The sequence below is a fragment of the Sciurus carolinensis genome, chromosome 3 (genome assembly GCF_902686445.1).
Source record: "Sciurus carolinensis chromosome 3, mSciCar1.2, whole genome shotgun sequence".
Taxonomy (NCBI): domain Eukaryota; kingdom Metazoa; phylum Chordata; class Mammalia; order Rodentia; family Sciuridae; genus Sciurus; species Sciurus carolinensis.
Genome location: NC_062215.1, coordinates 16,482,033 through 16,496,668, shown reverse-complemented (window position 1 = coordinate 16,496,668; position 14,636 = coordinate 16,482,033). Strand labels below are relative to the sequence as shown.

Here is a 14,636-nt window from a genome sequence, read left to right as displayed (position 1 = left end):
TTTTTTGCTGAGTCCATGTGCATGGTATGTTTTTCCCTATCCTTTCACCTTTAGTCTATGGGTATCTCTTTCTGTGAGGTGAGTCTCTTGCAGGCAACATATTGTTGGATCTTTCTTTTTAATCCAATCTGCCAGTCTATGTCTTTTGATGAAAAACTATTCTTTGTCCTTTGACTTTTTTGCCCTGTTGAAAACCACTGACCCGGTCCTGGGGGACATAGTACAGTAGTAGAGTGCTTGCTTAGTATATGGAAAGGCCCTGGGTTTGATCCCCAGCACCACATAAAAACCAGTTGAGCATAAAAGCTTTTTTATTTTTGTATTCTCATTTCTGTTCCTTTGATCTATATCTCTTCTTTAGCCAGCAAGTGGATCTATTTCTGGAGTGTTTTTGTTTCATTGATTTGCTGTCTGCCTTTACATCCATACTATATTATCTTGATTATTGTAGCTTTATAATATGCTTTGAAATGAGATAGTGTTTACTTCTTCTTTGTTCTTTTTGTATACTGAATTTGTCACATGCTTATATCATTTATTTAAATATTTATAGGGTTATTCTTGGTTTTTGCTATTGCAGAGAATTATGCCATTAAATCAATCTTTTATTGTAGCAATTCTAGATCCTTTATATTTCCAGAAAAGAATTAGAATGAGCTTTTCCATTTTGCAAGATACGGTTTGCAAGATCTATAAAAGTTTGATGTTATGTTGGATCTGCAAATAAATTTATAGGGAACTGACATTTGTATAGCACATATTTTGTTCTGTTTAGATCTCCTTTTTTTTTAATCATGGTATTTAGCTTTTAGTATAGAAGTCTTGTACCTTTTTCTCAGGCTAATATCAGATATTCTATTTTTCTTTTGTTATTGTAAATGGTATTTGCATAATAAATTGTAGTGTACAATTTTGTTACTATATGAAAATCCAATTTTTATATTGACCTTGCATCCTGTAATTTTACTGAAGTATAACTTCAATAGATTTATAAAATTCACAGATACTTATCTCCTCTGTGGAAAATGGGAATTTTCCCCATTTTGCTATCTTAATGCTTTATTTCTTTTTAGTAGTTTGTTGCATTGGTTACAATCTGGTGAGAGTCTCTATCTTTGATGTATTTGTGATTTTAGAGGGAATCCAGTCAGTATTTCAATGTTAACCATGATGTCAGCTATACAGTTTTCAAGTACTTTTTGGTCAGGTTGAGGAAATTCTCTTCTATTCCTAATTTTCTGTTATTTATTCCCAGGAGCCGAAGATAAATTTTACAACATAGACATTCACAAAAATGATCTTACAGCTGTTTCTGATCTTCAGCAAAATTTAAATGCTATAGGAATCTATCTAACAGATGACAAAATACAGAAGACTTTGGATAATACCAATCCTAGTGGTGAGTAATTATTTCACTTTAAACAACAAAGTCTGAGTATTTTGGAAACTTCACTCTAAATGCTCAAGGAAATATAGTCAATCTCTGTCTTACAGTCTGAAACTTTTTAATTTACATTTTAAGTTGATGGATTTTTATTAAGGCAATTGATTTTCAAAGTAATATCTCTAAGTTTTTATTTTACAATTATTCTGCAATTGTCAGTATTCCACTTTATTTTTGTGTTTTATAACTCAGGTTTTCATAACATCGAATGGTCTTTTTTTATAATATCTAAATTGTTTCTTCCTTAATTTTTTATTTCCTTTTTTTAAAAAGATGAAGTGGTGCATTTTAAAGATTTTATCAGAAAATTGACCAACACTGATGAATTTGTTGAGTGCCAACGTAAGTACAAAATTTGAAATGAATGTAAATATGAAGCTTTGTGTTTCTGGATTGGTATGTATAGGTGTGTGTGTGTGTGTGTGTGTGTATAACTTTATACAGAACTCTCTACCAAGGCCTCTTTTTCATTTTGTCATTTAAAAATAGAGGAAATATTTAGACATATATTTAAATATGTGTGCTTAAAACCCTAGATTTTCAAATTTATGAACATGCTTTTCATAATACTCTTGAGTCACTTGTAAAATCTATTGTTTTTATATTTCTGCCTCTTTAGGTATTGTTAAGTTGCATTCTTATTTTTTCTTTATCAATTTTTTCAGAGGTTTATTTATCTTATCAAAGTAATCAACTTTTGGCTTCTCTAATCACTTATAGTGACTTTTGCACTTTCCTGATTTAATTTTTTGTATTAATTTCTTCTAATTTATTCAGGTTATTCTCTTGCTCTTTGTTAAAACTCTAGCTAAATACCTAACCGAACTTTATTCTGTTTTGACATTTTTAGCACAATGAGACATAAAAACAAAATTGGAACAAAGATCTTGAGATTGAGAATTGGAGTTCTAGGTCAGGGGTTTAGTATGGGTATTAAAAGAACATATTGTCTCTAAATAAATTTGTTATTTGAAATAGTTCTAATTAATGCCCTAGGAAATTTTGTGGGATTCTTGACAAAATAATTCTATCATTTTTAAAAAAGATTACTGGTCTATGAATGGCTAAGGCTTTTAGAGAACCATGATGGGGAACTTGCCTTATCAGATATACAGACACATTATAATGCTATTATAATAGTGTTGCAAGTAGACCAGTGCATTATTACATAGAACCTGAAAAGACTTGTGTATATAGTAATTTGGGATATGAAAGAAGATGACATCATCCATAAGTGGGTGAAGAAATGTGTTATTTAGTATATGATTTGGGAAATTGTGTGGAGGAAAATAGAGTTGAATCCCTTCTTCATATGTTACATAAAATATCTTCAAATGAATCAAATAGATGTTAAAATGGATTTGAAAAGTAAAACTGTAGATCTGGTGCAAGAAAATATTGGGGAACATATTGTGTCTTGTGGTCATGAAGGATTTCTTAAATAATATTTCTAAAAGTACAACTAAAGTATAAAAAAGTATTTGATTACATCAGAATTCAAGATTTCTGTTCAATGAAGGACTCTAAAAATTACCAATAGTAACAGACTGAAAGAAGATAAACTTTTAAACCAACAAAGGATTAATATTGCAAACATAAAAAATTCTGCAAATCATCAATCATCTTTCTGAAATAAATTGGAAAAATGATGAGGAATATAAGAAGACATTATAAAGAAGGAGAAATGCAAATGATAATATGTACTTAAAGAACTTTGGTAATATTCATAAATTGCTGTGGATAGATAAAATAGTATTGCTATTCTGAATAGCAGTCTAGTAATAATTGGTAAAATTAAGTATGCATACTCCTTATGACCGAATAATTCTATTATTAGGTAATAACTCAGAGAAAGTTTCTTGTAGAGACATGTACAAGAATGCTCATTACAATATTGTTTGTGGGAGAAAAGAAATGACAGTAATCTAGGTGTCCCATCACTAGGGGAATGGTTACATAAAATATGGTCAGAATCAAGAAACTAGATTTATATTTGCACTATAGATAGGTTTTGATATTATACAGTTAAAAGAATAAATTTTTAGCACAAAATACTTTATGTAAATAAAATTTATACTAATGCATATAAGACAATATCATATTTTTTTTTCAGGAAAGCACATAAAATCTAAACAGTTGAGATAGATTGAATAGAAATATATTAAATACTCTGGAGTTTGTGCTTATGCAGGGTAGAGGGATAGAAGTGGAGATAAGGGTTAAGGGAAAAAAATAACAAAATAAGAAAACAACCAGGAGCCTCGTGTAGATTGGTGATGATAGTATAACATGAATGAATGCTCAACTCAGTTCTGCACCAGAAATCTTTAGTAGTAAGAAAAAATTAAATTGGCAATATAGGTAAAATTTATTACGATATCTATATTTATATCTAGATCTATATCTACATACATACATACATATATTTATACACAGAGAAAGGCAAAGAGAAAAAAGATTGATATTTAAATAGCAGTATTAATAAACTTGATTTAGGAATCATGTAGTATTTCATATTAAAAAGGCATTGAATATATCTTCTTTTAAAAATGCCCATGAAGTACTTGCAAAATATATTATATATTTAAACCACAAAGAAAAATCAGAGTTAATTTTGAAAGTTTTTCAGAACACACACTTTGACTACCATGTAGTAACATTAAAATTATTTGTTTTCAAGATTATTAACATGGTTTTCTAAATAATTCTTTGGTTAAAGAATAAATAAAAGTTGAAATTAAACACTATTTAGAAATGGATGATAGTGAGAGTATCACATTAAAACATGTGAAGTGTGACCAAAAGAGTCTGACAGGAAATATTGTAGATTTCAGTACTTTCATTATTAGAAAATAAGAAATACTGAAAATAATTTATTTTAAATGTTCAACTCAAGAAGGCAAGCAGCAGCATAAATAACAAAATAGCAAAATGTCCCTCCCCCCCAAAAAAGTAGGAGTCAGAAACTAATAATGTCAACAGAGGTTATTGAAATGGAATACACACATACAAACAAATTATCCATTTAACCAAAAGTTGGGCCTTTAAATAAACTAACAGAATAGCTCTATTTCAGAGTTCACTAAGACCTTAGGTTGTTCACTGAAAGATTTCTCCTGATAAAGGGAAGACGTGGAGATGACACAATTAAAAAGATAGTCAAAATGGTGATTAGAGAGATTACAATTGTAGCTGAATAACACTTGGTTAATAAAAAAATATTTGTTTATTGACATCTCATCAACAGTACCGTCATTCTTGCCAAATGTTTGGATAGGAGACTAGGGCTAGGTTTTTCTGATTTAAAAAAAGATTTTAACAATTATGGTTGCATTTTCTTTGGGATCACATTGCTATTTTGCTCTTGGGCTTTGTGAGTCTAACCCCAAAGGTAAAATATTTTAATGTTTCTTGTTTATAATCTGAGCATGAAAACCTATGAACTTTGTGGAGCTTTCAGATTTGAGAATATTCAGAGAGGCAAAAGAGATTGGGTATTCTAGAAAATGAATAAACTTCAGTCAATTAGAGTTGTTATGTGCTTATATGGCTAGAACACCCAAACAAGTGCTTTTTACATTTTGTCATCAACATACATACATAGGAATAGAAGATGCATGGAACATTGTTAATAGTGTCTCTGATGGAAAAGTTGAAGTTAAAGACCTTTTATCTACGTTAAAGAGCCTGGAGAAACCTTTAACTGAAGACCACCCTAACTCTGCAACCGATGGTGAGTACTTTAGTTCTAAGATTTCCTGTTTAGAGTATATGTGTTCACAGAAGCAAATTGTTTTTTTTAAAAAGGATGGTAATTCTGTGTTTTTTTTTTCCCAACATAAAAATTGATTTTATTTCTATGTATGGGTAATAAATGTTTAGAAAATAAAACTTGAAACATGTCTTCCTTAAAATTATAAGAACCTGGGTATATATTAAAATATTTATAAAACCTTATAGAGAAAATTACAAAACTTTAATGAGAGACATTAAAGAAGTTTTTATTTGTATATTTGATACATTTGTATTATTAGAACTTTATAGTAAAGTAAATTACTTTGATCCCTAGCTTCTCCAGCTTATGTTGGATTTTATCAAAGGCCTTTTCTGTATCTATTGAGATGCTCATGTGATTTTTGTTCTTAATTCTGTTTAAGTTATGAATTACATTTATTGATTTGTATATGTTGAACCAAACTTGTGTCTCTGGAATGAAACCCATTTGATCATGATGTATTATCTTTTTGATGTGTTTTTGAATGCAGTTTACTAATGTTTTATTAAGGATGTTTGCTTCTATGTTCTTTTTTTAAAATTAAAAAAATTTCTTTGATTCATTGTACACATACGGGGTACAACTTTTCATTTCTCTGGTTGTACATGAAGTAGAGTCACACCATTTATGTAATCATACATGTAATAAGGAAATGATGTTTGTCTCAATTATCTTTCCTTCCCTCCACCCCCTCCCTAGCCCTCATTTCCTTCTACACAATCTATCCTTCCTCCATTCTTCCCTTATCCCTTCCTCCTCCCTGTTATATATCATCATCCACTTATCAGAGTAAACATTTGGTCTTTGGTTTTTTGGAATTGGTTTATCTCACTTAGCATGATATTCTCCAACTCCATCCATTTACCAGCAAATGCCATAATTTTATTCTCCTTTATGGCTGAATAATATTCCATTGTATATATATACCACAATTTCTTTATCCATTCACCTTTGAAGGCCATCTAGGTTGGTTCTACAATCTAGCTATTGTGAATTGAGCAGCTAAAAACATTGATGTGGCTATGTCACTGTAGTATGCTGATTTTAAGTTCTTTGGGTATAAATAGAGGAGTGGGATAACTGGGTCAAATGATGGATCCATTCCAAGTTTTCTGAGGAATCTCCACACTGCTTTCCAGAGTGGCTGCACCAATTTGCAATCTCACCAGCAATGTATGAGTGTACCTTTTTCCCCACATCCTCTCCAACACCAATTGTTGCTTGTATTCTTGATGATTGCCATTCTATTTGGGGTGAGATGGAATCTTAGGGTAGTTTTGATTTGCATTTCTCTTATTACTAGAGATGTTGAACATTTTTTCATATATCTGTTGATTGCTTGTAAATCTTCTGTGACATGTCTGCTCATTTCCTTAGCCCATTTTTTGATAGAGTTATTTGTATTCTTGTAAAGTTTTTTGAGTTAGGGATGTTGGTCTGTTCCTTTTTTTCCTTGATGCATCTTTGGTTTTGGTATCAGGGTTTTACTGGCTTCATAAAAAGTATTTGGGGGTGTTTCCTCCTTTCCAATTTTGTGGAATAATTTGAGAAAGCAGTCTTTATTAGTTCTTCTGTAAAGGTTTGATAGAACTCAACTAAAAATCCATCCGGTCCTTTGTTGGTACTTTTAAAAATTTGTTCTTTTCAGATATACATAACAGTTGAGTACATTTTGACATAGTATACATACATGGAGTATATCTTATTCTAATTAGGACTCCATTCTTGTGGCTATATGTGATGTGGAGATTCATTGTGGTGTATTCATATATGAATATAGGAAAGTTATATCCAATTCATTCTGCTATCTTTCCTATTCTCATTCCCCCCTCATTCCTTTCATTCCCCTTTGTGTAATCTACTGAACTTCTATTCTCCCTGCCCCTTATTTTGTGTTAGCGTTCACATGTTGGTAGAATGTTAATTGCTATTTCATTTTCATTACTTGGTATTGGTTTGTTTAGGTTTTCTATATCCTCCTGATTTAATTTGGGCAGGTCATCTGTATCTAGAAATTTGTCACTGTCTTCCAGATTTTCCAATTCATTGGTATAAAGATTTTCAAAATAGGTTCTGATAATCCTCTGGATTTCAGAAGGGTCTGTGGTGATATCTCCTTTTCCATCTCTGCTCTTACTGATTTGCACCTTCTCACTCTTTCTTTTGGTTAGTTTGGCTAAGGGTTTGTCAATCTTATTTATCTTTTCAAAGAACTAATTCTTCATTGCATTGATTCTGTATTATTTTCTTATTCTCAGTTTCATGGATTTTGGCTCTGATCTTAATTATTTCATCTTCTACTGGTTTTGATGTTAGTTTGTTCTTTTTCTAAGGTCTTGAAGTGGAGCACAAGCTTATTTATTTGGGATCTCTTAATTTTTAACATAGGCATTCAATGCTATAAATTTTCCTCTTTGAACTGTTTTCCTACTGTCTCAGAGATTTTGTGAATTGATTTTCAATATTATGAAAAACATTTCATAATAAGAATTTTTGGAATAAACCCATTTTGATCATATATATTAGTGGGTTCATTTTTCTAATACTTAGGATTTTTACATTCCTATATATAAATGAGACTTTTAATTTTCTTTTTAAACACTAGCATTCATGAAGTGAAAGTATTTTTTTTTTTCTAAATCGGGGAATAGTTCCTATAACACTGAAATTTCTTATTTCTTTCACCTTCAGTGTAATTCACAAAAGAAACCATTTGAACCTTGAAATTTCTTTGTGGGAAGGTTTTTGATTATTGATTTATTTTCTTTAATGTCATAGGATTAGATTTTTTGTTTATTCTTGAGTCAATTTTGGTAAGTTTTTTCTTTTCTCGTTTAATCTTTTCATCTGAAAAATTTAGGGCTATAATTCTAAACTTTTAAATAATATATTCTTAGCCTTTTTCTCTCAGAAGAGAAAAAAATCAATTTTTTTTTCCCCAAACAAGCAGACAGGATTTTTCACATGTTAATCAAAAAGAACCAAGATCATCAGATTGGGAAAAAATGAGGAATAAAAAGTATGTTACACAGATTTAAAGTACGAATCTGCCCCCCACAAACCAAAAACTCCAAACGTATGGACCTATATCCATCAAGATGCTTACCCTTAAAATACTAGAATCATGGAAAATTCAGTTTACAAATACATTATTAATTGCATTATTATAATGAAATTAGTTTAGTAAACATGAAAAACATCAAACAGGTCTTCTCAAAGATCTTTCTGGCTGGCTAGAATCTATCTTTGCTTTATTTGAGGCTCCTTTACTTTCAGCAGAATCTTGGAGACATTGTGAATGTAACTCCATTTGTCTTGCCCAATTTTCCACCAATTCGAGCATTTGTGTGACAGTCTGAATTTTTTCATCTCCTGATTCTTGCCTGTTGATGAATGCTATCTGGAGATGCTGCTGTAGGTGTTTTTTCTGGTTTGAATCATCTTTTTATATTTTTCATAGACATCATCAATTTCCTTTAATGTTTGTGGAGTCAGGGTCAGCGATGGTCCCAGTAGCAGCGTCCGTCTTGATTCATTGGGTGGGAAAAAGAAAATCGAAGCATCACAACAAACACGTCGCCAGCCCCAGCTGACTGACTTAGTTAGGGCCCAGCTAATGCCCCGTCGGGCCAGACTCCTTCATAAACAGCCAGCATCGTCCATCCCGCTAGCCACCAGTCATGTTTGAGGACCTATTCTTGGCCTTTTTTGTAATGTTTGCAACACCTGCAGTAATTTTTGCTCTCTTTAAAGATAATTTATGTTAGTGGTTGATAAATTTTCATCTTAACTTTTTTGATTCTCTCTATTGTATGTTTGCTTACTTGTTTCTTACTTTGTGTTTTGATCATTATTTTCTTCGATTTTTTCAGGTTTATTTTGTTGCTCTTTTTTCTAATTTGTCAATATGGAAATTTAACTCATTAAATTTTGGCCTATTTTCCCGTCTTTAATGTAAGCATTTACACGTATGTATTTTCTCCAAGTACTGCTTTTCTACCTATATTCCTCAGGTATCAATATGTATTATCTTTATTATCAGTTAGTTCAAATTATTTTCTTACTTTTATAATTATTTCTTTCTTGATCCATGGATAATTCAAAAAGTATGTTTCTTCATTTCCAAATTTGGGAGTGCTTTTTGTTATTAAGTTCTGGATTAATTACATTGCAGTAAATTATTGTAAATGTTTTTAGATTTGCTTTATAGATCACAAAATGGCCACTTTTTGGAAAAATGTTCTATGTGTGTTTGAAAAGATATTCTACAATTGTTAGGTACAGTTCTTTGTCTTTGTCCATTTGAGCCTTTGAAAATACAAACTAAAACTTTGGTCTGTCTGTAGCAGATATTTAGGGTAAAAAGTAGCTGCTTCGTTTATGGGTTATAGCCTTCCATCAATTTTTTTTTCTTTTTTTGGCTGCTGAGGAGAGAACAGTAGGCTGGGAATTTTTTACTTTCTAATAGCAAATTGCTGTGTTAAAAATTTTTTTAAAGTAATATTTTATTTAGCATTTTTCATCATTTTCAGTGTGAGGGTTAATTCAGGTGTCTAGCTGCTATATTACCAGAAACTTCAGTTACTTTATTTTCTTTTAATTAAATTAAATCTAATGTTCTGGAGAACAGGATGGGAGAGAAGGAAGAGTTTTAAAACTTCCTTCCATTATGTTTCTTTTAGCATCCCTCTATCTGTGGAGACAGGGATGCTATTTCCTTACTAGAGGACATCTCTCACATGAGGGTCTTGTTTATTTTTGTTTTGGTACTGGGGATCATACCATTGAGCTACATCCCCAGTCCTTTTAATTATTTTATTTTGAGACAATTTTCTCACAAAGTTGCTGGGACTTGCCTAGAACTTGTGATCCTCCTGCCATAGCCTCCCCAGTTGCTGGGATTATAAGAGTCACATGAGGGACTTGTAACTTGCTTCAGGGGATTTGGGATCATTCAAGAGTCCTTCTCATTTCTGTTTCTACTGTTTCTCACATTCTTTCATTGTAAAATAATCAATATCCACAGTACCATATTTTGGGGTAGCATGTCTTGAACTGTTATCCCATGAATAAGAAATAATTATGTGGATGTTATGGATAATTCAGAAGACACTGAAATTTAGCTATTGGATTTCCTAAGGCTTTACATTTACTAGAAAAAAGATTCTTAGATTTATATATTTGCTTTTGTGCATAGGTTGTTTGTCTATACATTTTAGTGTCAAATAGGGAGTACTGATAATGGAACAATTGAATTTGTCCTTAAGTGTTTTTTTTTTTTCCCAAAGGAAAGCATATCTTTTTTGTTTGTTTCTTCTTTCCTTTCCTGTTTTTGTTGGGGGAAATATCTCACAGGGAATGTCCCTATACATTCTCTCTCACACTCTTTAAAGGTATTTGTATCTGCTTTAATGAAAATTACTATATATGTGTTTTTGTACTATATATTCTGTGTATAATTTCTTAAATTATGGTTCACGTTGTGGGTTGTGAAATAAATTTGGCAGATCATGCATAACATTTAGAAATGAAATGCAATAACTAGAAATTTATTAGAGAATATCAGTGTATCACAGATGATAGGATTATTTTTATAAAACTTCTGTTTCTGTTTCTGTTTGTGTACTCACAATCTAATGTATACATTATGATCACTGAAATTTGAAAGCGGGGTGGAATAATATTAAAACAATACAAAGCCCTTGCCTTAATGAGTTTAAAATCTACTTTATTTAAACCCCACTTTCTTTCTTTGTAGAAAGAAAAATGATCTTGAATGATATAATTGATGTTTTCACTAATTCACCTAAACCATCAACTCCATTCAACAGTAGGTATATAAAAGAATATAAAAGCAAATTTCTAAAGTCATCTTATGGTATTTTACTTATTCTAAAATTTAGTTTGTTTTCCCTGTGTTTTCAATACTTGCCTTAAGTTTTCTTTGCCTTATTTGAACAGTTGTATTCTTCTTAGTCTTTAACATTTCCAATCTCTGCCTTTACTATAATGAATTATTTAAAATTATATACCTAGAATATGCTTCCTTAAAGTAAATAATTTGTCTCACTATATTCTATGTTGTAAAAATATGCATCACCCCTTACTCTACCTCTATACATTTTTCTCTTACCTCTATTATTATCTTTAAGCTTATTTTTCCTCACTTATACTGAAATTGTAACAGAAAAAAAAAAAAAAAAGACATAATGTACCCAAAACTAAAACTAGCAGGTAGATTGGTAAGAGAAAGGCTAACTCTAGGATAGGAAGTGACTAAATGTTTTTCAGTCTACTGCAGAGAGTTTCAGTTTTCCTTTCACAACTACCTGGCTTCTATTTTTGATTCTTGACCTTCTTCTAATAGTTATCACCCAACTATTCTTGAGAAGCTTGGCAGCTATTTAAGAATAGAGCATATAGTAAAAAACACCTTAGAGAGGAATAGTGAATAGAAGTGAACTTTTGGGGTTGGGGTTGCAGTTCAGTGGTGGAGTGCTTGCCTAGCATGTTGAAGCATTGGGTTTGATTCTCAACACCATGTGTAAATAAACAAATAAAGGTCCATTGACAATTTAAAAAAAATCTTAAAAAAAGTGAACTTTTACAAAAATTTTGCAGAAACTTAATTTTTACCTGGTTAGGGGTATGTTAAATTTTTCTTGTTTAATTGACTTGTAAAAACAAAGCCACTGATATGTTTTGAAAATCCTTTAATTCAGAATTCCTTCTACAACATACTGATCTCTTAGTAGGCTGTGGGTTTTAAGGCTTAAAAAGGACTCTTCCCCAACTTCATCTATTCTCATTTTTCTTGTATTTACAGATTTATTTAAAGAGATTACAACTCTCGATAACATCAGAAATGATAAGATGCCTGTAGATGAACTGAGCTCCAAACTCACGAGTATTGGAGTTCCATTAAGCCAAAAGACTTTCCAGGAGATCTTGAGACAGGCCTCTGTTGATGGTGAGTCCATTCTGAAAGAGAAATCTACGTAGAGCTTAATGAAGTTCTAGTTTTAATGTGTACTTGGAATACCTGTTGTATATGTTTATATTTTATTTTTGATCCATGAAAATTTTATTTTTAACTGGAAAATGAAAAATTCTATATGTTTAAGGTATATGAGATATTTTCATATATGTATACTTGTGGATAAATCAAGTAATTAACATATCCCTCATATTACATTCTTACAGTTTTTTTGTGATAACATATCAAATCTACTCTTAGAAATTTTAAGTATGTAATACATTATTATTTATTACAGTCATCTTGGTGTACAACAGAATTCCAGAACTTATTCCTGTTTTCTAACTGAAACTTTGTTCCCTTTAACAGATATTTCCCACTCCCCTGCCCCCATCTTCACCACTACACCAGTGCCTAGTAACCACCAATCTATTCTGTTTCTTGAGTTTGTCCTTTTTAGCTTCCATATAGAAATAAGATCATGTAACATTTGTCTTTCTGTACTTGACTTATTTTACTTTACATTCTGTTCTCCAGATTCATCCATGTTGCTGCAAATGACAGATTTTGGTTTTTAAAGTCCAATAATATTCCTTTGTGTGTGTATGTGTTTATCATGCTTTATCTTTTCATCTGTTGATGGACACTTCTGTTGATTAAGTATTTTGGCCATTGTGAATAATGCCACAATGAAAAGCATCTAATTTCATTTCCTTTGGTTACATACTCAAAATTGGAAGTTCTGGATCCTATAGTGGTTCTATTTTTAATTTTTTGGGGGATCTCTATAGTGTCTTCCATAGTGACTCTATTAATTTATGTTCCACCATCAGTGTATGAGTTCCCTCTTGACCACCATTCTTGGCAATACTTACCTTTTGTTTTTCGGATAAGAACCATTCTTTTTTTTCTTTTATAAAATTTTTTTTAGATATACATGACAGTAGGGTGTATTTTGACATATTATACATACATGGAGTATAATTTCCAATTCTTATGGTTGTACATGTTGTAGAGTTACAATGGTTGTGCATTCATATATGAACATAGGAAAGTTATGTCTGATTCATTCTACTGTCTTTTTTATTCTCATCCTCTCTCCCTTCCCTTTATTTCCCTTTGTCTAATCCAATGAACTTCTGTTCTCCACTCTCCCACCCTTATTGTGCATTAGCATCCACATGTCAAAGAGAACACGTGACCTTTTTATTTTGGGGGATTGGCTTGTTTTACTTAGCATGATAGTCTCCAGTTCTATCCATTTACCAGCAAATGCCATAATTCCATTCTTCGTTATGACTGAATAATATTCCATTGTGTATATATATCACATTTTCTTTATCATTCATCTGTTGAAGTCACTTAGGTTGGTTCCATACCTTAGCTGTTGTGAATTGAGCTGCTGTAAACATTGATGTGACTGCATCACTGTAGTATGCTGATTTTAAGTCCTTTGGGTATATGCCAGGTGGATAACTGAGTCAAATGGTGGTTCCATTCCAAGTTTTTGAGGAATCTCCATACTACTTTCCAGAGTGGTTACTTCAATTTACATTCCCACCATCAATGTACCTTTTCCCCTCATCCTTGCCAACATTTATTGTTACTTGTATTCTTGATTGTTGCCATTCTGACTGTAGTGAGATGGAATCTCATTGTAGTTTTAATTTGCATTTCTCTAATTGCTAAAGATGTTAAACACTTTTTTATACATTTGTTGATGGATTATATTTCTTCTTCTGTGAAGTACCTTTCAGTTCCTTTGCCCATTTATTGATTGAGTTATTTATTTTTTGGTGTTAAGTTTTTTAAGTTCTTTATATATCCTGGAGATTAATGCTGTATCTGAGGTACATGTGGTAAAGATTTTCTCCCATTCCATGGGCTCTCTTTTCTTGTCATCGATTGTTTCCTTTGCCATGAAGAAGCTTTTTAGTTTGATACCATCCCATTTATTGATTATTTTACTTTTTGTGCTTTAGGAGTCTTGTTGAAGAATTTGGTTCCTAAGCCAACATGATGGAGAGTTGGGCCTACTTTTTCTTCTGTTAAGTCCAGGGTCTGGTCTAATGCCTAGCTCCTTGATCCACATTGAGTTGAGTTTTGTGCAGGATGAGAGATAGGAATTTAATTTCATTTTGCTACATATGGATTTCCAGTTTTCCCAGCGTCATTTGTTGAAGAGGCTGTCTTTTCTCCAACGTATGTTTTTGGCACCTTGACTAGTAGGAGATAACTATATTTTTGTGGGTTTGTCACTTTATTACCTATTCTTTGGCCATTGGTCTTCATGTGTATTTTGGTAGATAAGAGCCATTCTTACATCTGAGGGTCTTAGAAATTCAATGAGAACATAGTCATATTGAGAGCTAATTAAGATTCACATTATTTTGTCCTGAAAATATTTTTCAGAGGCATTTTCTACTTATATCGCATCAAAT

At 31.5% G+C, this 14,636-nt stretch overlaps 1 protein-coding gene across 1 annotated transcript in view; it reads left to right on the top strand.

The window, feature by feature from the left end:
* Positions 1-14,636, top strand: part of Efcab13 (EF-hand calcium binding domain 13) — a 163,110-nt gene that overhangs the window by 135,667 nt on the left and 12,807 nt on the right. The window contains 4 exon segments of the mRNA XM_047543767.1: positions 1,256-1,399; positions 1,718-1,786; positions 5,049-5,177; positions 12,046-12,189. Of these exon segments, the coding sequence (XP_047399723.1) occupies positions 1,256-1,399; positions 1,718-1,786; positions 5,049-5,177; positions 12,046-12,189 (486 nt within the window).